Source organism: Aspergillus tanneri (assembly GCF_003426965.1).
Source record: "Aspergillus tanneri strain NIH1004 chromosome Unknown AapTan_8_pilon_pilon_pilon, whole genome shotgun sequence".
In the NCBI taxonomy this organism is placed as follows: domain Eukaryota; kingdom Fungi; phylum Ascomycota; class Eurotiomycetes; order Eurotiales; family Aspergillaceae; genus Aspergillus; species Aspergillus tanneri.
Window position 1 is genome coordinate 1059295 of NW_022984635.1, and position 27965 is coordinate 1087259.

The following is a 27965-nucleotide window of genomic DNA, read 5'->3' on the forward strand; positions in this document are numbered from 1 at the left end:
CCAAGGGAATCAAAGTCCCGTCCCTGTACAGACTTGGACCCACTGTGTCGGTAGTATCCTGGATTGTACCCTCGAAAATAATCAGTCGTCGCTTCAAGCGTTCCTATCCTCACTATTATATACTCAGTGTCTGATCATTATAATACATCTCCTGATCGTCCCTCCGTTAGTCGCACGCTCACCAGGGACTGCAGCACTACGCATGGACTACCACGGCAGGAGCTAAAGAAAGACGTCTCATGCACGGTCGGAATACAGCCTGAAGTTTCGCGATCGTACAGAATCGCTTGACTGACGAGTTAGGAGATGTTACTGTTGAGCTCTGTTTATGGGGATACAAATACCATGGGGGGAGGACACTACCATGGGATTTCTCAATCAAGCATTACTATTGTCTTCTGGATATGCCACTATTTACTCTCATCCTTTCGAACTGATGACAGGCAGACAGAGCTTCAATTACGAGAGAATCTGCCTTATTTCAATGATCGTAATACTCTACCAATACGGACCTTTGCATATTTTCTGATGGTACAGGTTCGCCTTGTTGTACCCAACCCGACCGGGGGCAATCAGCGGTCAACGCCAGCCTATGTGCCAACACGCTACAAAGTCCCATAGGCAGTACATACGGTCCTGTCAAATGCGAAACTCCTGAAGCCTATCTAGGCGTGTAATAATAACAATAGGCGTACTGTTTGACATTATGCATCCGATCCAGTATGATATAGTGGGGATCGGCGATAGACCGTCTCGCCCCGGCCCGTTAGCCATAACATCTCATAGGCAGCCTTCTCACGCCGGCGGCTGTGTTGCATATCGCTATGACATTTCTTGCTCCTGTCAGTATATAAGTGGTCGCACGGCTCTTTTATCCGTCTGACAGCCTGGTTTCTTGGTTTACTCCAGATTTCGCGATCACTAGTATCGCCTGACATGGGGTCGGTCGACGGAGTTACCATATTCGAGCAGTGCGGTATATATACCCTTGGTTTATGGACTGGCTAACTAACTAACTATTGTACGGTAGATAATGATGCGTGGACGCAGCGACTGGCTGTTATATATGATGAGTTGATGGTATGATGTTCTGACAATAATACAAACACTGCTGAGTATGCAGGAATGGGGTCAAAAATCCTCGACCCGTCTAATGTAACATGCCATTGATCGCAAATCGATAAATCTCTAATTAATACCAGATTCGCCTCCTCTGAATCTCTGAAAGGACATATAAGAATCCCCTTTCCAGATGGATTCTGGCCTATTATTAACAACGACCTCAACGGGTCTCTCTTCTGCGACTATATCGTCTCGGATGATGATCAAATCACTCGCCACGGTGAGTCTATCCCCACAATACACGAATAATAACCTACTAATTGGGCAGTATCTTGGACCTGCTTCAAGATCAAAAAAGTCCTCAAACCCAACGACTACGACTGGGTGCAAACCACCCTCCTGGTCGACTGGATGATGCCCACCAACCAGCGAACCATCCTCGTACTCAACCTGCCCGAACCTCAGCAATTGGCCCTGCAGAGCCGATTGCAGTACATGAACCGATTGAACCCCTTCACCTGGCACATGGAATTCGCCTCGGTCGTGATCAGACTCTACGACGAGTCTATCTGGTCGCTGAGAGATTTAGTTCGAGGAATAGAAAAGGTCCTCTCTACCCCCACCTCTCCTTATATCTATAATCTAAGGAATAAAGGCCAGAGATAAAGAAAATCCTCCCCCCCCAAAATTTCCTCATCTCCACGACATCGGTCGCCACATCTTCCATTCTACCGAGACGTTGGAAGTCGCAGAAAACACGCTATTGAATCTCCTCGCGGAGCAGAATCGCTGGCGCGTCGAGTTTCCCGAGTCGCACTCGAACCTGCGCAGTGTGTATCTGCCCACTCAGCAGCGATTGCATTTTCTCGCGAAGGAAATGCACGGGTTGAAGACTAGGTCGAGATCATTGACGGAGAGGTTGCATAATGAAATTAACCTGGTATGTGGTCCTTGGTTCAATGTTCCACAGTCACTCCCTAGGCAAATGCTAAGGTATATTCAGGCATTTAATCTCGTCTCCCAGCGCTACGGCCGCGACGCTCAATCCGATAGCGCGATGATGAAAACGGTCGGGGTGGTCAGCTTGGTTTATCTTCCTGGGACTTTTGTTTCGGTATTATAGGCATACATATCCATATATTTTTTATAGTGACAATATTAATGATAATGGTAGGGCCTCTTTGGAACTAATTTTTTCGACTTCTCCCCCGGTGATAAAAGCCCCTTTTCCACTGCCAATTCCTTCTGGATGTACTGGGCCGTGACGATTCCGTTGACGCTGGCGACTGTGTTGGTCTGGGTCTTGTGGCATTATCGTCTGTTGATATATAAGATGCGTCGTGAGGGGTGGAGAGCCCTGCGGAGACAGGGAACGGGGGAGATTAATTATTGACTTCTTGAATTTCTTGGATGGGTGGATGGACGGATGGTATACTGGTATACGAGCTATGATAGATGAAGACTACTTCAGACTGATTATTATTAGTAAATAAAGGGTATTCGAGTCCTATTTAATTATATTCTCTTTTCTCTCCGAGATACAGGTATATAGCTCCAGATTCACCCATATATCCTATGATCACACATCGCTACTCCCCGGATCAGTCGATATATCATGTTTGATGTGCAACCGATGCGGACGGTGTTTCTCCAATTCTGCAAATAGTGGATCGGTCTCCGTCGGCAGGACAATATTCCTCTCCCGCGCCGTAGCTTGTAGCGAACGAAGGATGGTGTTACTCGACTCCCATCTTCGCGAGAAGGCTTTGGCAGTGACACAAATGTTAATGAACGCGTTGCGGTTGCTCGGATCGTCCAGTCGGTCAACCAGAGCGAATAATGCCGTTGCGATCCAATGAATGTTGTGCACCAGCATGCGGTCCACCCCCCACGAGGTGCGGTGGATGTGTAGCAGCTGGGCGATGTTGCGTGCCGAGGAGAGGCGCAGCTCGTCCTGGGAAGCATGGTCCGTTCCGAAAACGGCCCTGCTAAGGCTGCAGATGGTCATGATGATGACATGGTAGTACATGCTAGCACGAGTTAGCCGTGAAACAGAGAAGCAATGGATGATGCAAACTGACTGCAGGCACAGGGTATGTGGCGCTTCGATTTCACTCCCCTTAAGACACCCCGGGGGATGGTCCGCCCATTGGCGCAATCGACTGTGTACCGCCTCAGTCTGACGCTGCATTTCGACGTGGGACTGCTCGGTGTCACCTCGGAAGAAAATCCGGCACAGGTCGTACGTAATCAGGTTCAGTTTGCAGAGCGCGTTGAAAAGGCAGTCCGTGTGCGACTGGATTCTCTCAGCGAACGTGGGATAAGGTTGCCAGTCGTCCTGCTCGTATTCATGTCTGACAGGTGGCAGTGAGACTGGTGCCGGCGGCTTGATCGGCGGCATTTTCTTCTGGAACAAAGCTTGCACCCTACCGTTGGTCAGTTATTCTGCTATCCACCATGGTGTGAAAAGATATGCCAGCTTTCGTGTCTATCACTGGGGGAAGCGGGGTGCCTACGTGGCAATGTTGAATAAACCCCAGTGTGCATGACTGATCACTCCAGCCATTCGAAACGCATTCTCGTCTGCTTCCGGTGCCTGAACTGACTCGTTCTGAGCAAGTTCCTGTACCGAGTACGCCAACTGGCTGCGAAAGATCCAACCTTGGCGGTCGCGACCAGTCATCAAAGAACTTTATCCATAAGTTGTTTGCTCCTTGATTCAGAGAGACGGGACTGACTCACCACGACCACAGGACCCCCAATCCTTGGACAGTCGGAAGGGAGATCCGCCCCTCTTCTTTATCCAGCAAGCGTTTTGCCTCGTCGTAAAAATTCGATCCTCGACTCGAGACATCCCCCGCTTTCGCATATGCCTCGGGGTAATCCGAGTAGGCCTGCACTGTTACTAGAAGCCCTTGCACGACGAACTAGGGGCACTACCTACACATGCATCCGCAAGAATACTATTTACCAAGAACGGGGAACAGTACGACGCACGGGGATTCGCCGTCTGCATGTCCCGGATGAAGAGCTCGCGGTCGATCCAGTTGCAAAACGGGTGACACCAGGTGAACCACAGGGAAACAAGATGCGAGACAAAATCGTCATCGTCAACAGCAGTCCACGGTTGCGCAGGGACACGGAATCGTGGAATATCCGACAGTCGTTTGGCATCGAGAATGCGGCGAACGGAGCGCGACTCGGTCTGTGGTAGACGCTGGACCCTATGGCACACTTCGACCAGTTCCGGGGTCCGTTCGAGATCAGCTTCAGGCAGCTCCTGGTCGATGTAATTCCGGATCTCACTCAGCGAAGCATTGCTGCGGATGAGATTCAACAAGGTGATGGTGCGACGGTTGCCAGTTTCACGCAGAACGCCGACTAGCCCGATCAAGAGATCCTCCTTATCCTCCAGAAGATCGATCTTCCGTTTCATATGGCCGCGACGGCGTTTGTCGGCGGCTTGATTCAAGGTGCACTCGAGGCCATTCTTGATGCAGTTCGCACAGGGAGAATTTCCAGTACACTGCGGCAGGAAAGTTAGAACCCAATCATGGACTCCACTAGATCGTAGAGGCGCGGTAAAAGCTCCCCCTACCTTCAGCTTGCGCGCTTTACACGCCAAGCACGCAGTACCGACGTTCTTCCTCCGTTGCGGAATGCCATTTCCGGCGATCGCACCAGTCGGGGCAGGAGCCAACGGGCGTCTGGAATCCGGCATGGCGAGGATGCGCTCGAAGGCGAGCATTCACAGCATGATGAGCAAGTTGACAGTAGACGATGCTAGGGGAGAAAAAAGAAGGAAAAAAAAAGCAACAGTGAAAGCCATTTGCAGATCTATCCATTCCGGCATGACTCGATGGGCCCGCTGATTGGCTGCCGGAATTGCACACGACTTCCCCGCATGTTTGATGTACTCGCAATACCAGTGTTTGTGACACGTCACAGCCAAACAGTGGTCGAGTACTGCCTCATTAGGCATGGTATCTGACAGTACGGTATGCGGCCGTGCGACCACATTTGAGCGGCCCTGATTGGCTAGACGGAAGTGATCTCCAACCCAGTGATGTCCCAAAATGTCGAGTCACGGGAGTATAAAATTGAACTGATATGCCATTAGAACCATTCGGTAAGGTTGGTATCTATCTTCGGCGGGTTCAGTCTATCTACAGTGCTGATTATTATACAAATTAGGTCAGGCAGCGAACCCTTTCCCTCCCATATTCTTCTCGACGTATTGCTCCTGCGAGGATACCGATTCGTCTGGTCTGACACCAAGATCCACCGACTCGTTCTCATCCGCCCTCCAGAAGTCCTTCTTGCCACGAGCAACACGGCGCACCCATGGGGGAAAGAATCCACCAGGAAGCCTCCATGTCCAGGGATCCTTCTCATCTTTGTTGGCTGGCACAAGGTAACCGCGCGTGCCCTTCTCGACAAGCCACACAGCCACGTTCAATGTGACATAGCTGAGGATACCGGCGATGAGTCCATAGGCAATACTGTAGGTAAAAGGCATGATGGCAATGGTCAGGAACGCCGGGATAGCGTCCCCATAATAACGCCAGTTGATCTCGGCAGCCGCCTTGCACATCAGGGCACCCACAATCACGAGCGTGCAACCCGTGGCCCAAGGCGGGATGGAGGCGAAGATAGGCGCAAAGAAGACGGCTATGAAGAAGCAAAACCCGGTCACGCACGAGGTGAGGCCGGTCTTGCCACCTTCGGAGATTCCTGCACCACTCTCGACGAAAGCTGTGACGGGGGGTGTGCCGAAGAGGGAGCCAATGGAAACACAAATAGCATCCACCATCTGGGAGAACTATCAGTATGAGCCAATCGGAACAAGTGAAAGGGAAAACATACGTAGGCCATGGCACTGCCTTCGAAGTCCTGCGTGCGCTCATCAATAGCTCCGGCAAAGCGAGCCATTGAGTACAGCGTACCGGTGGTGTCCAGAATATCGACATACTAACCATAGTTAGTAACATAACCACAGGAAGATGTAAAACAAAAATCCTACCAGGAATGTAATAAACGCCAGGCCAAACTGTGACCCATGTTCCCCGATATTCCAATCCTGCGCGACCAGCGTGTGCTTAATGGGATGGAAGGTTACGACTTTCTTGAAGAAGTCAAACATGCTATCACCTAGCTCCGTGTGCGGGAAATACGTGACGGGGGTAGGACGGGGCCACGAGATGATCGACACGAGCAGAATACCAATAATCACCGCTCCCTTGACGCGGTAGAGCATCAACATAGCCGTCAGCACGCCACCGCAGAAGATACCGACCCACATGGTCGGATTGCGCATCTTGTCACTCGATGGACACATGCCTGTGACGGGGTCCCGCATGGCTGACGAGCATCCGGCCAGTTCCACGGGGGAATTTGTCGCCCCCGTTATCAGACCGATTCCGGCACTGTAACTCAGTCCGATGAGTGTGAGGTACAAACCTATCCCGGTACCCGTGGCCAGCTTGATCGAGGCCGGTAAGGCTCGGGCTAACCACTGTCGGATTCCCAGCAATGTTAAGCCCAGGAAGACAAAACCCTCCACGAACACGGCTGTCAACGCTAACCGGTAGGGGATCATACCGGATCCATGATGACCCACGACGGTATAGGCGAAATAAGCGTTCAAACCCATACCGGGGGCCAGGGCGACGGGGAGATTAGCCAGCAAACCCATGAAGAAGGTGCCCATGGCGGCAATAGCGGCGGTGGCCGTAACGATATCGCGTCTAACTTCCTGTACGCAAAGAAGGTATTCGGTATTGGTGTTGCAGGTATCGGCCAGGCTCTCCGGAGGACACACGCAGGTGCCGCCCGAGTCAGAGGTGATGTTGGCATTCACACTGATAATGTATGCCATAGCAAAGAATGTGGCCAGGCCAGCACGGATCTCGGTGAAGAAATAGCTGCCTTTTCGCTCCTGGGGCTGTTGACAGTGGGAGTCAGTGACCCCTCTCCACAGAGGGAGAGGGTTTGAGGTTCAAATCATGTCATGAAGCATCGCAGCTCCCTTACATGGCCCGAATTCTCCAGACGAAACCATCTTCCTACTGGGGACCGCGCCACTGAGTAGTTGGTGCGATGCACCCAGTCTCCAAAGCCCATGATGACTCTATTCAACGAAGAACGATAAATCGAGGAACAAAAAGACACGAGAAAGAGACGAGAAAAGAAAAGAACAGAGCGAGGCGGCAAGCCTGCAGGCACGACCGGAGGCAACGACGGAAAAAAAAGCCTGCAAGGAAAGCTGGAATTCTCTGAGTTTTATTCGCCCACGCGACCGATGAAAAAAAATTCCTTCTTATCAGTGGCTCCTCTGGGTGACATCTTGGCAGGAGGCCGAACGAGCCAGTCCCAGCACTGCAAAAACAAGTGGACTCACGGTTCGTGTGCTGGACTGCCCGTGGGTCGAAGCCGAGGCGTCCGCCAATTCCGGCCAGCAGCCAAGTGCGGATCTCGCCGATGCATAATAACGACGTTGCGTATCTCTCCGGTGGTGCTTATCTCGCTGCAGATGATGGGGATCGATTCTACTAATGAGATACTAAGGAGATAAGCCGCCACGCCACTATCCTCTGTTGATGTTAGGGCCTGCTTGGCGAATGACTGGCATCTTTTCGTTTGCTCGTTTGCACCTTGTCAGGACATATTCTACTACTCTATACACAATTTTCCCCCAATCCTGCAAGGTTTCCAATGAAAAACATGCCCCTGCGCAGTATCTCTTCCTAATCTACTCCGACTTCTCCCCGAATACCGCTGCCGTGGGTGCGAACCTGCGCTTCTGGCGCAACGACTGCCCCCACATGATAAACACGAGAGGGATCGGAATCGTAGTGGCCGACAGACATCCCAGCAATGTGCCTGTCCATTGCACTCCCAGATTGTTAAACATCTGTCGCAAGAACAGTGGGAAATAGGCGCCCACCACCGATCGTAGGATTGTATTAGCGGCGAACACCGAAACAGCACCGTCCGATCGTCAGTATCGATCCTCAGATGTTGATAGCGTCACTCACAATTGTAGACAGGTGTCGACCTAGGTAGTTAAAACCTTGCAGGAAGATCACATAGATACCGAATACGATGAAGACCCCGGACGCTGTGGTAGCCATCCAGTGAATGCACTTCATCCACCCAGTCCAGCCGAACATGACGCGATCAGTTCACATGCCATGAAGATGTAAACTTAGATATAACGTACCAGATGAGTCCCATTGTGAAAACGACACCGCCGACGACCTGCGAGGGGAGTCGCCACTCTGAAACGGGAATGTTGTTATTAGCGACCAACTTCTTGACATACAAGCCCTAAGTCAGGGTGAAGGCGCCCCCAGGGACTCCCCTCCCGGATGATGAGTCCAATGAAGGGAAAACTACCAACTCCCAAGTTCACCCCACGGATTTCTGGAGTACCACGGGGTACGCCGCGAGCAGAGCGTACATCAGCCCATTGATGAAGGACCCGGAACCACGTGAGCGTCATATAAAGCGAACGAGGCTGTCGCCGGGTTGCGTACATGTATAAAGTCACCAAAATTGCATCGGATCGGTGAAGAGCATACGAAGCGGGCGGCCAATTTTTACCGTCCCCAATTTTTTAAGGCCTAATTCAATCTCGTCCTGTTTGGCGTGGACGCCCCAATTACAAGTCTGACGTCGCAAGGTGGCAGCCTTCTCTATCAACAAAACCGGTGGATAGGTTTCGTTGAAAAAGAATAACAGCAGCAGCACGGGGCCTAAAAATCCCATGATGGAGGCAATGTACATGGTCCAGCACCAACCCATGTAATTCGTGATGATAGCCCGTGAACAGCGATGCAAAGGGGCCAGCGGACACTGACATGGCGAACATGGCGATGGCCACGCCCCGCATGCGGTTATTGTACATATTGGCGAAGACACCCCTCAAAGAATCGTCTCAACATAATGGTCTGGAGGTCCTTGGCCGTGGTCTTACCAATGGTAAAGATGCTATATCCGAAGGAGCCGAGGAACATGGGCCATCCTCGACCATACAACTCCGATGCTGGCGCCCAGAAGGTCGGTCCGGTGGCGAACCCCAGCACGTACAATGTGACGCCTAATGTCGTAACCTCCATGCTGACCCCAAACTGGACACTGGTTGCTCCCACGGTTGATGAAAAATGGCACTGGCGAACGAGGAAGTGAACGTGACATAGGCCAGGACGCAGGATATGACGGTTAGCATGAGGGGACACTGTCTGGGATAATCATGCTGTCCTCACATAATTAGTCCGCGTCGACCAGTTATGCGGACGTATCGAATCATCCTCGCCGTCGAATTCCACAATTATTTATCTGGATCAGGGAGTATCGGCAGATAGTCTTTCGCTCCGTCGAGCAGTAGTCATTGCTCCCGTATAGCCGGACCTGTCTTCGATCGGACGGTGGATTCGTGAGTAACGCGGAACCACTCGATCCGCGAGAACTTTACATGGGTTTGACGTCGGGTGAGCGTAGTTGTGATAATTGACAAAGGTAAAGCTCTTATAAATGCTCTGAAAATAGCTATACCTTATACTAAGATCTTACTCTGCATCTGGCATATTAATAAGAATCTACTTAGTAAGGCTAAGCCCTTGCTCCACCGCGCCCTGCTTTAATATCTTGATGAAAATACAGACCCAGAGACGTTTAAAAAGCGTCTTAACAAGGACTGGCAAAAGATCCTTCTCTGTTGGCTTGAGGTAGGACGCGCACCTACAGTATCTGAATATAAAACTGAATGGGCGAGTTTTCAAGCCAAGTATATTGGACCTTACTGGCAGAACCTCATCAATTATGTCCAAAAGGAGTAGCTAAATTACAATATAGCAATCTGCTTCGTACAGTGCTATACAAATACGCACCAGCACTTTGGTCAGACAGCCACGTCCCGTGTCGAAGCAGCTCACTGTTTATTAAAGCTTGATTTATCATTTTCTCGGGGTGATCTTTATCAGTACTATCCTCAGTTGAGGGGAGAGTATCACGCCTAGTAGAAGGAATTCAGCAGGAATATGCAGACGAGCTAGTTAAGCGGCCTCAGAGACTACTGCCATATGTCATATTCCGTGACGTTTTTAATCAGATCTCCACATACGCGCTGAACCGTGTTTTCGGAATCTACACGCAATATCTCCCGTCAAGCTATCCAGTTTTAGAATTGAAAGGCAAAAGAGCGTGGATTCAACCCAGATATTAACCCCCGGATCCTTCTTGAATATGTGGAAGATAAGCAGCGATCAGGACAGCCCCTAGTGGCTAAAGATACTGAAAAATCTATTATTAAATCGGTTAAGAAGGACCGGAATAGACGTGAAAAATCTTGTGAGATTCTTGTATTTAAAGCCTCTATTTCTACCTCTTCTGTTTGGCGTATTCTTACCCGATTGGGTTTTATTCTGTTAAACCTACTACCAAACCTGGCCTTACTGACGAACAAAAAAAAAAGGCGCTTAGAGTTTTGCCTTGCCTATAAAAATTGGACGCTTAAAGAATAGAAAAATGTGATCTTTACAAACAAAATCTGTCTTGGTCAGCAACGCGGAGGCTTAAGAATATGGCATACAAAAAATAAAGTTTGTGATATATCTTGTATACGCCGCTGTTGGAAAGGAAACTCTGATTTTATAGTATAGGGATGCTTTTCTTATAATAAAAAAGGCCCTATTTATATATAGAAACCAGAAACTGCACAACAAAAAAGAAAGGCAACAAAGGAGATTAAAGCTTTAAATAACGAGTTAGACCTTTAAAACAAGAAGAATGGGAGCTTATTAACCCAATAACTTGAATAAAGCTTCGTGAAGGTAAAACTCCAGGTAGAAAGCCAGCATGGAGATTTACGAAGAAAAATGGCCGCTTAGAGAGAGATTCGAAGGGTGGAATTAACTAGTTTCGATATTATAAGATTTTGTTTTCTTTTTTTATAAAGTTTATGTTGAAAATCTCGGGGAAGAAGCTATGTTTTGAGGTGCTAGGATAGCGGTGACTGGATAGTATATTGAAACTATTGTGCAATCTAGTATCACTTGGTGAGTATCTTCATCTATCTACGAGAGAGCGTAGACAAACGCTTCCTCATGTCTACATGTCCCTTAGCCCCTGAATGTGATATATCAGATCGCTGCGGGACTAGGATATACGAAGGTGCCTTAGGCATCCTGATTTCCAACAGTTTATATATTATCTAACTACTTTCTATTAGTTAGGAAGTTCTTGTCCCTAAATTAATCCCCTTTGTAAAAGAATATATGATCGAGCGTCCAAATACTGTTTTATTAGAGGATAGGGCCCCGGCTTATCGCCATTATTTTTAATATCATCAATAAACGTTCGGCCAGATCTAGTTCACGTTCAAATTATTTCTATTTTCTTGGATCTCCATTTCACTTCCCTACTATTAAAAGTGTACATAATACCAGGGAGGAAAATTGATTACTCAGACGAGTTTTCACCATGTTGGGAGAAGTTAAGGTGCCTGTGACTAGGTAAGATTAGACGTTAATAAAACAGATCTGGTTAATTGTAGCGTTTAAAATAAGAGATAAGTGTTCAGTACAAGCTGAATACGAGGTGGGCGTTTGAGCTCTTCAGATTCCTTCGGCTGTCCAGACTCGATTGTTGATTTGGGGAAGAACGTTAAGAAAGAAGAAGCCATAGCACAAATTGCTAGTGTTGCCTGAACAAATTTTCCTTGTAATTTTTTAACTAAATATTTGGCATCTGTTGAACGTTTAGATCATTTTGTGGCTATTTGTCGGCACTGGAGGTGAGTGTAAATACCTGAACTTCATTTGGTAGACCTCGGAAGACTTGCCCTCCATAATAATTTGTGGACAGATATAAAGTGATAGGTTTAATTCACGAACCAACTCACGGTGCCCCCCCTTAGATATGTAAATTCTGCCAGTGTTAAACATCGAGTGTTTTCGTCATTGATCCCTTAGAAACTTCAATGTGGTCCAGAGTATTAACGATCAATACCCACATGCTTTTTTGAGTGTTTATTTCTTTAGTCCCCCTCTACTCTATGATATCCTAAAATAAGATGGACGTAAAAGTTGGCCTAGGCATGTATGAACATACCCTTGTTTTTGGACATTAAAATGCACTTCACTTTACTGGGCACTCATTACTATAGTTGAACAAGAACTATCAATTGCTATTTTATCAATATGCCATCTATAAAGCAAGTATACATACTTTGTTTCCTAGGAAGTAGGATGCTATTATCTTTTAAATACCGTTCTTTTTTGGTCCTTTTTGGTTGAGCCCTTCAAGATAATGTACTGAAACTTTTGACAGACGGAGGGTACAGAGGGCTTCAGGGTCGTCGAAGAAATCCTACTGGCTGAGGAGAGATAGATAGAGGGCGAGCATCGTGAGGAAAGTGTACGAATACAGCAAGATGTGCGATGCTGACGTTCGTTTGGAAATCCGACTAAAGGATTCTGGCCGAGTCTATACATATCCGGCTGATTCTATGGGATTCTGGTCCGGTTTCGACACCCATTTGGTAAGATACACCTTATGTACGCAATACTAGGCTCCTATACACTAAACAAAAATAGGCCAGCTGTTATCCATGCCCAGTTCGAACAACAATAAACGAGTTTGAATCCGATTTCAGAAGATAGGAGTGAGTGTGAAAGGATATCTTGCCTGTGGGGCTAAGAAATTGGTATTTGTGCAAAGCCTTAGCACAGTTAGATTGAATTCGTTAAAGTATGTACAGAATTACGAATACAATATTAAAGTAAACCCCCGATATAGGTAATTAATTTGGTACGCCTCCGAAATTGCTTATACCGGGGGATTGCGTATACTGAAAATAGTACTAAAACATGCATTTTTATATAATTTTATCTACTTAAGCTGTCTAAATGCGCATATCTCTTATGCAAAAAATGACCGGATATCAGTCTGCTGCTGACTTGATGTCTCTTCTTAATAATGTCCCTTTCATTTTGTATAAGTTGCAGAATAAAGCCTTTATCTGCATCAACTTGTTGCTATTCAAAGAGACGGAGCTTGTAGAAGCCCTCAAGAGCCTCAGAAGGTGAAATAAGCTTAGGTATATTATTATCACTGTCTCCATTGCCATCAGGTGCAGTATAAATTTGGCTTTAAACAATGCTATCAATGTCCATAAGGCTATCCGAAGCCTGCTTATTAAAGGGATTTAAGAACTGGTTTATATCCATGATATCTTGAATATAATTTAAAAGCTCAAGCTTTCGAAGACCATCCTCAATCTCCTTAAGAAGTTCGCGGTTATTGATTTCTTTGTTATCCTTAATAGAAAGTGCTTTCTTAAAGGAATTTCTAATTGTTCCGGAGTGGTGTCAAAATGCCAGGCAGGACTAGCTCATCTAATTACTTGTAATACATAATGTCATTGTAGACACAGGATCAAAGCCGCGAAACCACTTAATCAAGAAATCATCCGCATATGGAAAGCATATTGGAAACGTTAGTGGGCTTGCTATTTAATAGGTTTTCAACAGAACGTTTGTGAGGTGGTTTGTATTCGACCGTAGTAAAAAGGGCGCTAGTGTTGCCGTCGACTCGATGGATACAGAACTGATCAGGTCTTGGATGGTGTATGCTTGATGACTGGTTTGCAATTGCTTCGCTATCGTCGCTTGGATTGAAAGAATTTGTGTGATTGTCGAACCAGATTCCATCTCCAAGTCCTCAAGTAGTAGAGTTGGTTGGAAGCCGTATTATAATCGTGCTCTGTAGTAGTGAGCTTATTTCTTTATATGCAGACTTATAACAAAGAAATTATCTATCGTGAATAGAGCTCGAACCTCATGCTGCAGTTCCTGTCATGTACTGGAGCAAATGTGCGCAGAGATGGCGGAGACTATGTACGCCGTTAATAATGCTGTGAGAGAAACAGCCATGGTGCAAGAGTTTACGGAATAAATTCCGTATATAAAGCTATAGGTATAGTTTACCTGATGGAGTCTAGTTATAGAGTTGCCTTAGGTCTAGTTGTGTGGCTGTACCTTCAGCTTAAAGTTATGTGACTATGACACGTGATCCAAGTAGGTATATTCCATATACTACGAACTAAACCGTATGCTTCAATCATTGCTCGCCGCGGTGATGCAACAATGTCAGGGAGCCCAGGCCGGCTATTAGAAGGCTATTGCCCTTGCGATCAGGTAAGAACTGTGCATCTGGCTGCTGGTTTTAGTTTCGGTTTTAACAGCCGACTAGCACTCTTTTCCTCTCGCATTGGCATGTGCTCCGTCAGTCTGCCCCGTCCTTAAATAGCTTTATTGCTCTTCTCAACACTGTTACGTAATTAGTAATTGACATCACGGATTTGCATGAGAACTTCTCGTCCAGTAGCATGGATAGTTTGCCTCCCAGCTGCACATATATTACCGGTGCCACTCTGAAGCACTTCCATAAAAACCTACCAATTTAAGAAGTAGATCTTGTTCAGAAAGCCATAGAAGACAAAGAAGTCCTTGCTTTTGGAATATGAATAGCCTGCCCCAGCCGAAGGGGTGGTGGGATCAGATGTACCCGCTGCTACTCCAGTAAGTTGCCCCGATGCTTCCAAGGACAAGAATAATGTCAAGGAATCTCCGACTAAAAAGCGTCCAGCACCATGACTACAAAGGGCCGGAGACATCTCTCCTCCAAAGACAACTACTTCCGCATCTCGTCCTTCGACCATTAATCGCAGCATACTGAGCAAGCCTCCCACGTGTCCGACCACGACGACCAGAAATATTATTAATACATTATAGCTCAAAACTCGCTGTTGGTCGTAGTCTCATCCCAGCCTTTTCATAGGTTCGATCAATAGCCTCCATCTGCCTGATGCTATCATCTCCATCAACCCAGACGCCCGAACCCTTGCGCCCCTTGATCTTGTTCACAAACTTATTCAGTTAATAGAGATAGCTTGGCCACCACTCTTTCCCGACAATCACTTGTTTATTATCAGATGGCCAACTATACACAAGTTATTTGGATCTCTTCCATGTGCTCAAACCAGCCCCGTACGCCGGATCATAATTATATTATCCACATCAATACGGTGATACACACTCGGCATGAGATGATTCCAGATAGTTACCTTCCGCTTGACGGAGCAGATTTTACCTTCCGGGTCCTTTACTTCCTTTTCTTCCAACTCAGCCTCACACTTGGGCCAGCCGAAACCGGGTAGCCATTTCGTCCACGAAGCCGGAAGTAAGGGCCAGCCTCCTGATACAGCCAGATCAGCCACCAGCTTTCCTGTTGCACCGCTCTCTGTTCTGTATGTCGCCGTTATTGCCTGGTTAATTTACTTATTATAGTCCAGCCCACAGCTGGAAGGCACACGCCTCCCTTCTGCCTTAACCACCTCTTTCGGTTCCTCCCGCAGAATCTGACATAGACAGTTTATAAAATACGTCCTAAAATCCGTCATCGCGCCACCGGAAAGATTATACCGCCAGCGAATGTCGGTAATCGGGACTATTCCCCTGGGAAGATACTGCTGTGCAAGAGCATGTTTTACTAGCCCCACGGTAGGATCACCGTGGATGTAGGACAGAAATACCTGCCATGCAGGATGGAAGCGATAGTGGAATACTTCCAGGATAATAAGGGCACCAAGCGCTTTGATTAAGGGGTGGTTAAATAGTGCATAGGCTTCTTCACTGTTTAAACAAGATAGCTTCTCCAGGAGGACATGCTTGCCGGCGCGGATGGCGTGCAGGGCCCATTTAAAGTGGAGACTGTTGGGGAGGGCGATGTAGATGGCATCAATCAAGGGGTCGCTAAGAAGATCTGTAGTTGTTAAGCAAATGTTGCTTGTAAGGGAAGTTATATCAGGGTGCCATATATTGCTTACCTTTGTAGGAGGAATGGACGATAGGAATGTTATGTTTCTTGGCGTATACCTCTGCGCGACTGTGATCTTAGGCTGCAACTGCAGCGATTATTACATCTGGATGGATAGGCACTTACTTCGTTCATATGAACGAAACACTCTTTCCTAATTCTGAGAATTTTGGTCCAGAGCGCTGGATTCGAGCCTCAGACGCAGGAGTTCCTTTAAAGCGATATCTGGTTTCCTTCACCCAGGGCAGTCGACAAATGTTTTGGCATAGAGTTAGTTCCCTGTGCCCCCTGTATCCATTATATTTTGGGACGTGATCTACCGACCTAGTTTCTCCCGACTTTTGCTAGTTATGAAACACAGTACACCAATGAGTCATCCAATGACTGAAGGTCAATTAATGCCAGACATTCGGCTAGTCCCGAAGAGGAAATAGAGTACGATTGGTAAAAAGGTCATTTGAATGATTTGAGCTGGTTGGGCTCTTCTTGATTATATGGATGATTAAATTTATGATAGTTGTTCTTATCCTGTTCTTTCGCTTGTTGAGGGCCCTTTTGACCCCTCCTTAATCACATGATCCCTGCTTCGTATAACCATATTATTTGACAATGAAGGGTCTGAGATTGTGCCAAGAAAAAACTACCCATACCGAGTGATTTACTACTACTCAGTACTGGTCATCATTGAGATAGGCTGTGGGGCTGTTGAGCTTACAAACCGGACCCTGCTGCCTGAATTGATACAAGGATATAAAGGTAGCAGAAGCATCTGGGGGCTTAGAGATAGCCATCAATTATTTCATTACGTGGCCTTCTATTGCCATCATCAGTATCAAGTCCTTCCTTTGATGATCTTCGCGACATCTCATTTTCTAGGAAATACCTACTTGTGCGATCTCTGCCACTATGACTTCTATTCAGGGAACCTGTGATCCAGCCTTTTCCGCTGTGAGCGACCTCCTAAAGGAGCTGGTCGATGTGGGCGATGAGCTGGGAGCTTCCATCTGCGTCAATATCGATGGACGCAACGTGATCGATATCTGGGGAGGACACGCAGACTGCGACCGCACTCAGCCCTGGAAGGAAGACACCATCGTGCCGGTATGGTCCATCACCAAGACCATCACATATGTCGCAGTATTATTACTCGCAGACCGCGGCGTACTCGATCTATACGCGCCCGTCGCCCAATACTGGCCTGAATTTGCCGTAAACGGTAAAGAGAACATCCAAGTTCGACACCTCCTTAGTCACACCGCCGGTCTACCATCCTGGGATACGCCTCAGGATCTTCAATCCCTCTATAACATCCCCGAGGCGACAAAGAAACTCGCCCTGCAACGGCCCTGGTGGACCCCCGGCACTGCGTCTGGATATCATGCCATAAGCCAGGGCTATCTCCTCGGGGAACTAGTCTGTCGCGTTACGGGCCAGTCCCTGGGCGAGTTCATCCGAGAGGAACTGGCTGGTCCTCGTGACGCTGATTTCTATCTCCCCGTGCCAGAGGACCTGTGGACGCGCATCGGTCAAATGGATTGCATTCCACCATTTGACCTCCCAGAGGGAGACACGATCGCGCTGCGCGCGTTTCGGAATGTGAAGGCCATGTCCTCGGAGCAGTGCGAAACGCAGGAATTTCGACGAGGAGGTGTGGGCTCCATGATGGGATTCTCTAACGCTCGCGGGTTCAACCGCATCCTGTCGATTGTGTCCTTGAATGGAGCTGTGGATGGAACCCGGTTCTTGTCGCCCGAGACGACCGATCTGATCTTCCAAGAACAGATTAGTGGGGTAGATCTGGCTCTGGGGTTCTTTGTTCGGTTTGGAATGGGATTTGGGTTGCCTCCGGGAGAGGCAAATAAGTCCATGGACTGGATCCCAGACGGTCGCGTCTGTTACTGGGGAGGTTATGGTGGTTCGTTTGCTATCATGGATCAGGATCGTAAGATGACGATCACGTACGCCATGAATAAGATGGTCATGGGCACGCTGGGAAACCCCAATACAGTCAAGTATGTGCGAGCGATTTATGCGGCTTATGATAAATATAAATCCAAGCTGTAGATAGGCATGGTATGTCCAATGTATATAGTCAATACACTTACGAGTACATCACTCTATGATTGATCCTCATTACATGTGCCCTCATAGTGAGAATTTCCTTGAAAAATGTTGGTATGCTTTCGTCACCTAGTCCTTCCACATCGTAAACATCTGTCCCTGTTGTGAGACAGGTTTGCACTTTGCTGTGTGACATTTGCCTTCTTCAGCCTGGTGCTCCCACTGTAAAGTCCTCGATATCATGGTGAAACACTACTGCACTATCTCGACAGATGGATGGTTTTCAATGTACCACCTCCAAAAATGCAGCAGGAGTATATCGGGGCTCATTTGATTCTACGGAGAGCCTACATCCAGAAGATGAAAAAGTCGCTCTACATTTGCTGCTGTTATCAAGCACAGATCTGGAGTGAATATGCGAGTGATAAGAGGAATCAGAATAAGTTCTGGATAGTATTGATGGCCGATGTCGTGGTTTTATTGCAGTGCGGACTGTTGGTGCCGGTGGAGGACGAAGTTAACTCGATGCCGCTAGCCATGCTAGGATGCCATATTTCTGGATCCTGAAGCCACATCCGTCATGCCCACTCAGGTAACTGTATCTAGATAGAGATGTAGCCTATAGATCAATGAGATCATCATTGCAGTTTGGAACCGGAGTATAGAGTACAATAGATCCCATGTGACCGCCAAGCTTTCGGCAACTCGACAGAATATTGAATCACAAGTTTGAGGATGCGCGGATGATCCAGGAAACACCAGCCTGCATGATTAGTATATAGAGTAGAAAGAAACATCCATGTGAAGGATATCCCATTCCCAGGTCCAAGATACCTACCTCGGCTGCATCCCCATGAACCGGGGGGATCGACTGCGATTCCTCCGCATTTCTTCGCAACCCTTTCCCCTTCCGGCAGGCGATCATGATTATCGTTCGGATGTCCATGGATCAACGGATGGAATGTTCTGCTGCCCCGGAATATAAATAAATATAAGTCTTGCTGGCATGCAATCCCCAACCCTACTGAGGAGTTAAGCCTCAGTCTATCCTGCAATCATGGTCGCCAAACTCGTCCTCCCCGCTCTCTGCCTTTCAGTCTTCTACGCCATCTTTTACTTTGGCGAGATCAACGGCCTGCATCGCCTTGCTTTGCAGTCCATTGAGTCGAAAACCCTCCCTGGTAGCAACCAGCCTCTTCGCACGACCTACACAGGTGTTGAGAAGCTGGATGAGCTGCTCACTGCGTTGACGGTCTTCTTCTGGCCTACTACGGATGGGAACAATGAAGCTCTTACTTTGCATTCCCTTGGCTTTTCAGGGACATTTGGTTCCGCCTGGGTCCTGGTAACTTTGGAATCCTGGCGACGGGGGAATATCTGGACATTACCCGCCTTGTAAGCACTTCCCATCATGTATATGTCCCTGCCGAATCCGTTCCCAATACTGATGATAATTTGACCAGTCCCGCGATCTTTGGCTTGACAGCTCAAGTCCTCACCTTCGCTTTCGCAACCCCGCTCTACTGCTTCGTGCAGTTGCTCTCCTCCATCAGCGTCCGCAAGCCCACGCCCGATAATATCCGTATCCCGCGCGCAGTCCTCAACGCGATCCCTTTTGTCTTCATCATCGGCTACATAGTCCCCTCGACGCTGATGATCCTCCCCGAATCAGAGCATGTTACTGCCGACCTTAAGCAGATCTTCATTGCTATTTGGCAGCCCTGGCCCGCATACGTCGCGATTCTCTTAACTATCGCGAATGTCCTCTTTAGCCCATTCGTCAGCAACGATTATTCTATCGAAGGTGGCCGCGCCACTCTGCGCGCGCTCCGTCGCGTCTACGCGTTCGCGTTCGCGAACGCGGCCATCTCCCATCTTGTCTCATGGATTGTATCCCTCGCCACGGTCGCGGCCCCTGCCCTATTCGAGGAACGGTTCCGCACCACGCTCCATCCGCTCAATGTATATGATATCCCTCTGCCGTGGGCTTCCCCAGCCCTGCAGGTCCAAAGTGTCGGGCAGGGTGTTCACGCGTTCCTGCGATGGGACTATCTGATAGGGTCAGCTGGAGTTTTGGTCTGGGCCATTAGTCTATATAAGTCGGCTCATCTGAGTGTGTATGGAAAGGTGGGGTGGTTTGGACTGGTCGTGAAGACGGCGTTATTGACCGTGTTTGCGGGCCCAGTGGGTACAGCGGTGGAGTTGATTTGGGAGAGGGACGAGCTAGTGTTCAACGAGCTGGGTGGGTTGAAGAGGGAGGCGTCGAAGCAGAAGAAGACATCGTAAATGAACATCGAATTGATTGATTACGATGGGCACTGCGATAGCTGGATATTTGCGATTTAATGAGATAGAATGTGACGGAACGAAGACTTCGGAAAAGATTGTCGCTTGTTTAGTTCCTCGGAATTTCTTCAGAAGAACCAAATTGTTTAATTAGGACAACTTTAAAATGTAATTTGGTAAAACAGAATAAACTTCTCTGGATTTAGTTTTCTCCTGCTCTACTCCGTACCATGAATATTTATTTCCATTCCTAAATCTCGAATTTTTCCGGGCTTTTTCATATTGCCTACTAATCAGGTACCCAGTGGGCCAGTCGCGCGACGCTCACCCCCAACTGTTCATCTGCTCATCCAGTTCGCACGACTTCAGGGAGGCACTGCTCACCTACTAGAACGAGAAGGAGCAATGGCCTTGGCATCGGTACGCGTATTCAGCTGGCCGACATTAATTTTCTCGGTGCTACCTCAACGACTCAACCTGTGCACTCACTTTATCAGGCACGACTGAGCGACAATAATATGTGTCCTGACTGTGTACACCAGACCTCTAGTTAGTCTCAGTTATTAAGACGAAAGAAAGCCAGGACATTAGAAGTAAGTAGAATCTCTTAGGAACAATGTATTTATGGCGTTAGCAAGCGGAGCATTAACATTGTAGAATTGGCTACTAATACGCGTATCCGCAAGTATCGATCCTCAATAGCGTTACAGGACGGTCTCTGATTCAACTAAAGCTAACAAACGTCGCGTTATACAGGACACAGGGTGATTAAATAAAGGAACAATGTAAGCTAACTAAATCTGGGAAATAAACTCGATCCGATGATGTTTTTTGTATCATCCATAACATTTGACTAAGATGCTGAATAATCAATTGTTGACAGCCACCTTGAAAAGGTTTTTGACTGTAGACCCGAGCTAACTCCTCAAGGTAACTCCTCAAGGTTTTTTGATCTTCTAGAGCTGTATGATCTCTTCATGGTATCTTTCCTGGCTTCGGCAGTTCATTATTTGGATATTATTGCGGCAGTATTGGTACTCCCAATGTCCAAAGCAATAAGTGAACCAACACATGTGATCGATCCTGATGGAGTGGTGACCATCATTCTCCAGAACCCTGACGCCCCATTTGCAGTCTGGGACGATGAGAATAAAGAACCAACAGGCCACAAAGGAAACGAAGCCTCTGTAACATCACAAGCCAACGGTACTAGTGAGCGAGTCGCAAAAGAGGGATCAAATAGTGATAACGCAGATGCCGACGAAATATACAACTCTGCCAAAGATAAAGAGATACGTTACCGGGTTTCCGCGAAGCACTTGATGGTCGCCTCACCCGTTTTTAAAAAGAGTCTCACATGTGGATGGAAAGAAACTGATACCCTCCAAAGCAAAGGATCAGTTGAGATTCAAGTCGAAAAATGGGACAGCGAAGCACTCTTGATCCTGCTAAATGTCTTACACTGCCGGCAACGTGAGATCCCTCGAAAAGTTAGTCTCGAACTTCTAGCCAAAATTTCTGTCATAGTGGATTACTATCAATGCATTGAGTCCATAGAATTATAGTGGAGATGTGGATGAACGCCTTAACAGAGCCCTTTCGCGGAGCTCGTACCTTGACTTTATGGATATGGGTGTCATGGTTTTTTGGTGCAGAATCAAAATTCTCCCAAGCAACATTGGCTGCAGTATCGGAGGGTGATTGTCTTTTCATATCACTGGGGCTTCCGATCCCTACCACAGTACTAGGTAGTACTTTCTGTAGCTTTTTCTTTCTCAACAGGCATCGCTAACTATACTTACAGATACAATCAACAAGAAAAGGCGGGAATTGATCGAGAGTATTATAGTTCCGTTGTATGATAGACTTCAAAACTTACTTGAAGGTAAAGAAGCATGCGGGAATGCATGCAGCTCAATGCAAGCAGGAACTCTACTGAAGCACATGCATTCATGGTCACTGTCACCGAGGCCTATGTCTCCTTATAGAGGTCTAGGGTATAAGCTCCTCAAGGACCTAGTGAAAAGGTACAAGGAACCTGGATGGCTTACACCAGATGAATGTGGTTCTTTCAGCAGAAGCCAGCATTTATGTACGCATTCTACCCGACAGTACATTGAGAACAAACTACTAGGAGATAGCTATCCTCACTACGGCTTGTCTCTAAGTGATTTTAAATCTCTCAAATAATGTACTATCTCCACTATATGTTACTTTAGTTCCTTTCACCCTTCTTTATCCCCTACTAATTAGTCATGGTCCTATAATCAGTATTCTTTGCTATGTAGATCGTTTATCAAATCAGGCAAGACTTAAGTGCATCCCGGAATGGCCACACAACAACACTTTCAAGAAAAGCGCAAAGCGATAGTACAGTAGTTTCTTAAGTAAAATGCTGAAAAGCCTTCAACTGCTGTAAATGCCCAAAGCGGTAATTTTTCATTTGTCTCTAGTGATCCCTGCCTGGAAATATTAGGTCAATGATAGCTTTGTTTATGTGGCCCTGTAATTCACTTATTCTTTCAACTGGACTGATAATATGCAGCGAAGAGGAAATAAAGTAATATTAGTTCATGCCTATGCTAAGTAAGCATAATTGCCGAGCTTGAACAGACAACTACTTTTATCTCTATATCTTGGCAAACACAAATGCATTGTGCACAGTTAATGTAGCAGATTTATGAAATGACATCATGCCAGAACTAGTGCATAATTCATAAAATCCACATTCAACGCATTGCTGACTCTGGAGCTCATTCATCGTGCAACTGCATACTAAGAATCGGATTCTTCGGAATATAGGTATATTTGATAGCTCTGGCACCAGAAACATACCAATTGCAAATATGACAAGCAAAATCATCATTCACCATCTCCGTCGCTCGCAATCCGAGCGAGTAATCTGGCTCTGTGAGGAACTAGGCCTTCCCTATGAACTGAAAAGCTACAATCGACAACCTCCCTTCCTTCTCGCGCCCAAGGAGTATCGACAGCTCCATCCCGCAGGCACCGCTCCGGTAATTGAAGATGGGCCAGTTATTCTCGCAGAGTCGAATGCCATTTTCGAGTATATTCTCAGCAAATACGGCAATGGGCGATTGGTCTTGCAGCCAAACCACCCAAACTACGCGGACTACATTTTCTGGCTGCACCATACCAACGGAAGCCTCGTGCCTGCTTTTATGGGGATCATGATGGGCCAGTATTCTAAAAAGCCTCAGAAAGATTCACGGCCCAATATCAACCAGGAACGATTTGATCGCAGTTTGTCTGCTCTGGAGAAGCAATTAGGCAGGTTTTCATACGTTGCTGGGAACCAGTTTACTGCAGCCGACATCATGCTCCTATTTCCCCTGACCACTGGGAGGTTGTTCGCGCCGTATAATTTTGATGTGTATCCGAATATTGTTTCATATCTCCAGCGTGTTGGTCGGCGTGACGCATATCTTCGCGCAATGGAGAAAGGAGACCCTGGGTTCGAGCCCCTGCTTGTAGCGAATTCTCCCCAACGGAGCGTACTTTGAGGATGAAACGATCTCGATGCGACCACTATGATTCAGGGGAAAGGGGGCAGAAAAACACTATAGCCTACTAAGGACCGCATTGATAGAATCTATATTGCGTCGAACCCTACTTGATGAACGCACACTCTCCTCTAGGAATAGGGGCAAGTCCTCAGGGGAAATACCCCACAGGATGCCCAGGCGCTAGGCGCTCGGGTCCATATATTTCCATATGAGGATCACCGAGCTAAGATATGGATGTTTTCAGAAGTGATATACTACAGAGTAGATCTTTGTTAAATGGAAATACTGTAGGTGCTATACCTCTGCTTCATGGTATCGTGTCGAGCGCTTGCTCCAACATGGGATTACGTTGGGAGACCGAGAAGGATTATATAGCTAGCGTTGGGGAAACGAAATATGATTATAAACATACAATGTAGGCATGTGTATAATCAAAAAGAAGTAGATGGCCAAGGGAAATCTTCCTCAAGGAGGGAGTAAAAACAAAAACAACAACAAAACAAAAACAAACAAACAAAAAAAAAAAAAAAACAAACCAGAAAGACAAGGATTCCCAGATGATCTGTCATCCACGTGACAAGTGGAAGACTCACCGCTTGCTGAATGCGAGAAAATGATGTATCGAAGCTTTAACTAAGCGATCTCCACAAAGCACTTTTCATTGTTGCTGTTTTGCCTCATTCGGCTACCGTGGCAGAAATTATGGTTTGTCCCATCGCCTTTTTTGAGAGAAATACTATCTAATCCATTTCCTCCGTGTGTGTTAGTCTCCCTAAGGACCTCCGTATGCCACTTCAACAGATCTATATGGTTGTTTATCACCTGCATCCGTCATTATTCGATATCGAGCCTGCCTAGATGAGAACTAGAACGACACAGAGTAGCAATCCGTTACGATGCTTGGGGAGTCTGATATTCAGGATCTAGATGACCATCTAGGGTCAGTTCTCCGCGACAACGAACGGCATCATGAAAACGTCCAGAACCTACTCCAGCGGTTTCATCTCCTTCTCGATAATTATAACCGTCTCAAGAGTGATTATGAGGAGGAAAAAGAGGCTCGTGAGAAATACAAGAAATTAGTCCGCGGACAAGTATGCCTCCATTGGCTCTGAAAGCTTATATTGGTTGGAACGGGCCTAATACTGCACAGGATCGAAATCCGTTTGTTCTGGTACTAGTTGACGGGGATGGCTGCTTGGTTAGTTGGATTCCACTTCTTGGATCGAACGGGGGATAACAAAGTTTGTAGTTCAAAGAACATCTCCTCAAGGCAGGTAGCGAAGGTGGTATCACCGCTGCTACCCTTTTAAGCGATTCCATCAAAGAGCTCCTTCATGACCAGCTCGGCCCCCAGGCAGATCAGTGTCGTATTATGGTCCGCATATATTCAAACATCTTAGGGTTGTCAAAGTCGCTAGCTCGCTTCGGCCTTGTTGGACACGAAGCTCGGTCTCTATCTCCGTTCGCTGCTAGTTTCACACGTTCCCAGGATCTATTCGACTACGTGGACGCCGGTGACAAGAAGGAGGGTGCAGATAATAAGATTAGAGGTAGGAACTTAATGGTGTGGTGTCTGAAATACACGAGCTTACAGTGACAAGAAATGTTCAAACTTTTTGTCGATCACAATCAATGCAAACATATATTCTTTGCAGGCTGCCATGATGCCGGATACCTCTCCCTGCTAACACCCTACCGTGGCAAGGCCGACCGGATCACACTGCTTAAAGCTGCGTCTTTTCACCCCGAGTATGCCAAGCTCGATCTTCCTGTGAGAGAGCTTCCTGCAGTGTTTATGACTGGTGCACTGGGTGGAGGTCATGTTGGCAGTAACCATGGGGCCAACAAATATTTGGTCAATGGTCATGCTGGTAGTAATGCTACCAGCCGCCCTCACCCCCCACCTAAACCGATTTGCAAATATTTTCAAAAGGTACGTGCCCATGAGGTTGCAAAATCGACCCTGTGCTAACAGAGGATCAGGGTTTCTGCCGGTACGGGAACGAGTGTACGAAAACTCATATAGGACCCGATCAACAGCTTTCTAAAGCAAAATACGACTATTCATTCGAAACAGCGAACTCGTCTAGTAGAGTTAGAGATGACGAATACTATGCCAAAATGCTGCCCCCTGTGTCGGGCAAGTGCAAGGACTATATCCCAATTAACGTGCTTGGAGAGCGCATAGACAGCTACTGCCCAAAGCCACCTCTAGAAGCATGGGAGTCCTATAACCGGCGGACCAAGCAGTATAAGCTGTGTAATAGGCACCAGCTGCGTGGCGAATGTGATACTCCGGACTGCGAGTTTGATCACCGTCCCGTGGAGAGTGACTGCATTGACGTAATGAGAAATATTCTCCGACAGCATCCATGTCCCAAGGGCGGGCGCTGCCGGGCCGTGAAATGTTATCTTGGACATATATGCCAGAAGGATGGCTGTAGGGGTACTAAATCGTGCAAGTTCAGTCGTCATGCGCACACCATCAATCTACAGGTGGTGCACTGGGTTACGCCAAGTGACCAAGTTGATACCAATGTCCAAGTTGATAACGATAGCCAAGTTGATAACGATAGCCAAGTGGATAACGATGAAATAGCTGTGAGCGAGCCCTCGACATCTGACCCGCCGAGCAGCCCTTTGTTTTATACGGAAGGCTCTCCACCAGTATATTATTTTCGAGCGTGATCAGATCTATCCCGTGGAATGCCAGGCTAACAACTGGGTTTCATCTATTTTAACTACTTTCCTATACCTCATGGCAGTCTACGTTTGCGATTCCAGTAGGAAATTGCCAACGTATATGATGTTTACAAAGGACAGTGAAATATGTGGAGGAGAAACCGATAATACTGGGAAACTACTATTTTCCCAAACACTACTATCTATGGTTACCTATGTTTGATGGGGTAATCATTATGTCTAGATCTATCTATCGAAATCAACCATTACCGTAACTTTTAAAATGTATTTTGCATGCACAAGCCAGCACGGGTCAGCACCACGTTAGTCTCATCTCTTTCCTGCACCAACTGGTCGAACGCATTCTTGCAGGACAACAAGAGCTTCATGATCTGGGCTCGATGCTGCAAACCAGGAGACTGCGTCCAGACTATCCCCATGATCAAAGTCAAGAACATCCAGTCCACATTCTTAGACCTGAGATCGTAGTACTCAAAGACCAGAAACCGGGGGAACCGCCGATGCCAAAACCCGTCTGCAAAACGCCACTGAAATGTATCCATCATGTTGATCTTATCGCGCGGATCCTCTAGAGTCTCCAGAATCAAGTACTGGATATCAAACGGGATATTCCCCAGTCGCAGAGACATCGCACACGGGATCTCCGTCTTTGTCGTAGGTGCTGACGCTGATCCTGATGCCCGTTCCATCGCGATGGAAATTGCCCCCCGGAGCTCTGGAATATGTACAGGATCAACGAGGTGACCCGAACCGTGGTTGGAACTTGAACTTGTCGGATTTGGATCCAGAGCCTGTCGACGATGCACCTGGCAGGACAAAGCAATGTTCCATACCGTCTGCAACCCCTCGATGAAGATCTCCAGGTTTCGCTCCACCGATGCATGCCCAAGTACAATCCCCACCAGACGCCAGCACTGCTCGTGGATCGTGAAACCTAGTCGATCGTGATAGACCCAGTTATCTCGCTGTCGGGGATCCGCGACGGTGAATGCCACCGTGGGGGTTTTGGGATCTGTGGAGTTTCTCTTCCTCGTTGTGTGTTTGTCTATCGGTACAGTTGATTCGGTCATCCATTTGATGGTATCCTGGAATGCGCCGGCCACATAGAATGAGGGTTGTTTGGTGAAGTCCTTGATGACTGAGTATTTTAGTATCTGGTATATAGGAAGTAAGTGACAACAGAAAGGAGAAGAAAAGAGACGGACTGACTGGTGCGGTAGAATGGATCCGCTGCCACTGTACTGCCGATCTTGGGATCGTGGATGCGCTGCTTGGCTGGATCCCAGTTCGACCAGTGGGATGACGGTAATGGTTCATCGGACAGAGGCACAGGGAGGGAGTCTATCGTTGGGGCTTTGGATAGCCCGCATATGTAGCAGTGGGTGTCCATGTTGACCTCCATTTTGTTGTTTTTTAAGGGGAAATATGAGGCTGAGGATTGTG

The 27965-nt window shown here is 47.4% G+C and overlaps 11 protein-coding genes across 11 annotated transcripts; 6 read left to right on the forward strand and 5 right to left on the reverse strand.

Annotated features, from left to right (window-relative positions):
* Positions 1–936: 936 nt before the first annotated feature.
* ATNIH1004_010968 (uncharacterized protein) lies at positions 937–2455 on the forward strand (the record flags this gene model as incomplete). The annotated part of the gene is made up of 6 exons (XM_033575535.1): positions 937–976; positions 1031–1080; positions 1411–1650; positions 1718–2002; positions 2066–2176; positions 2237–2455. 6 exons carry the CDS (start codon positions 937–939, stop codon positions 2453–2455), a joined length of 945 nt encoding a protein of 314 aa, XP_033421390.1.
* A 186-nt stretch (positions 2456–2641) lies between these two features.
* Positions 2642–4783, reverse strand: ATNIH1004_010969 (putative C6 transcription factor; the record flags this gene model as incomplete). The annotated part of the gene is made up of 6 exons (XM_033575536.1): positions 2642–3092; positions 3144–3488; positions 3579–3752; positions 3805–3956; positions 4007–4588; positions 4661–4783. The coding sequence occupies 6 exons, from the start codon at positions 4781–4783 to the stop codon at positions 2642–2644; spliced, it is 1827 nt and encodes a 608-aa protein (XP_033421391.1).
* Positions 4784–5257: 474 nt separating this feature from the next.
* ATNIH1004_010970 (NCS2 family permease) lies at positions 5258–7185 on the reverse strand (the record flags this gene model as incomplete). Its single annotated transcript, XM_033575537.1, has 4 exons — positions 5258–5875; positions 5929–6033; positions 6086–7006; positions 7096–7185. The coding sequence occupies 4 exons, from the start codon at positions 7183–7185 to the stop codon at positions 5258–5260; spliced, it is 1734 nt and encodes a 577-aa protein (XP_033421392.1).
* A 1425-nt stretch (positions 7186–8610) lies between these two features.
* Positions 8611–9182, reverse strand: ATNIH1004_010971 (uncharacterized protein; the record flags this gene model as incomplete). Its single annotated transcript, XM_033575538.1, has 2 exons — positions 8611–8919; positions 8970–9182. The coding sequence occupies 2 exons, from the start codon at positions 9180–9182 to the stop codon at positions 8611–8613; spliced, it is 522 nt and encodes a 173-aa protein (XP_033421393.1).
* Positions 9183–15254: 6072 nt separating this feature from the next.
* ATNIH1004_010972 (Gfo/Idh/MocA family protein) lies at positions 15255–16077 on the reverse strand (the record flags this gene model as incomplete). The annotated part of the gene is made up of 4 exons (XM_033575539.1): positions 15255–15321; positions 15549–15888; positions 15953–15989; positions 16069–16077. 4 exons carry the CDS (start codon positions 16075–16077, stop codon positions 15255–15257), a joined length of 453 nt encoding a protein of 150 aa, XP_033421394.1.
* Positions 16078–16848: 771 nt separating this feature from the next.
* ATNIH1004_010973 (serine hydrolase domain-containing protein) lies at positions 16849–18006 on the forward strand (the record flags this gene model as incomplete). The annotated part of the gene is made up of 1 exon (XM_033575540.1): positions 16849–18006. The coding sequence occupies one exon, from the start codon at positions 16849–16851 to the stop codon at positions 18004–18006; it is 1158 nt and encodes a 385-aa protein (XP_033421395.1).
* Positions 18007–19060: 1054 nt separating this feature from the next.
* ATNIH1004_010974 (uncharacterized protein) lies at positions 19061–20289 on the forward strand (the record flags this gene model as incomplete). The annotated part of the gene is made up of 2 exons (XM_033575541.1): positions 19061–19398; positions 19467–20289. 2 exons carry the CDS (start codon positions 19061–19063, stop codon positions 20287–20289), a joined length of 1161 nt encoding a protein of 386 aa, XP_033421396.1.
* A 1043-nt stretch (positions 20290–21332) lies between these two features.
* Positions 21333–21854, forward strand: ATNIH1004_010975 (uncharacterized protein; the record flags this gene model as incomplete). The annotated part of the gene is made up of 1 exon (XM_033575542.1): positions 21333–21854. The coding sequence occupies one exon, from the start codon at positions 21333–21335 to the stop codon at positions 21852–21854; it is 522 nt and encodes a 173-aa protein (XP_033421397.1).
* A 1281-nt stretch (positions 21855–23135) lies between these two features.
* On the forward strand, positions 23136–23813 carry ATNIH1004_010976 (glutathione S-transferase family protein; the record flags this gene model as incomplete). Its single annotated transcript, XM_033575543.1, has 1 exon — positions 23136–23813. The coding sequence occupies one exon, from the start codon at positions 23136–23138 to the stop codon at positions 23811–23813; it is 678 nt and encodes a 225-aa protein (XP_033421398.1).
* An 899-nt stretch (positions 23814–24712) lies between these two features.
* ATNIH1004_010977 (zinc finger CCCH domain-containing protein) lies at positions 24713–26507 on the forward strand (the record flags this gene model as incomplete). The annotated part of the gene is made up of 6 exons (XM_033575544.1): positions 24713–24910; positions 24970–25017; positions 25069–25369; positions 25475–25752; positions 25803–26219; positions 26283–26507. The coding sequence occupies 6 exons, from the start codon at positions 24713–24715 to the stop codon at positions 26505–26507; spliced, it is 1467 nt and encodes a 488-aa protein (XP_033421399.1).
* A 272-nt stretch (positions 26508–26779) lies between these two features.
* Positions 26780–27924, reverse strand: ATNIH1004_010978 (uncharacterized protein; the record flags this gene model as incomplete). The annotated part of the gene is made up of 2 exons (XM_033575545.1): positions 26780–27660; positions 27732–27924. 2 exons carry the CDS (start codon positions 27922–27924, stop codon positions 26780–26782), a joined length of 1074 nt encoding a protein of 357 aa, XP_033421400.1.
* Positions 27925–27965: the final 41 nt, after the last annotated feature.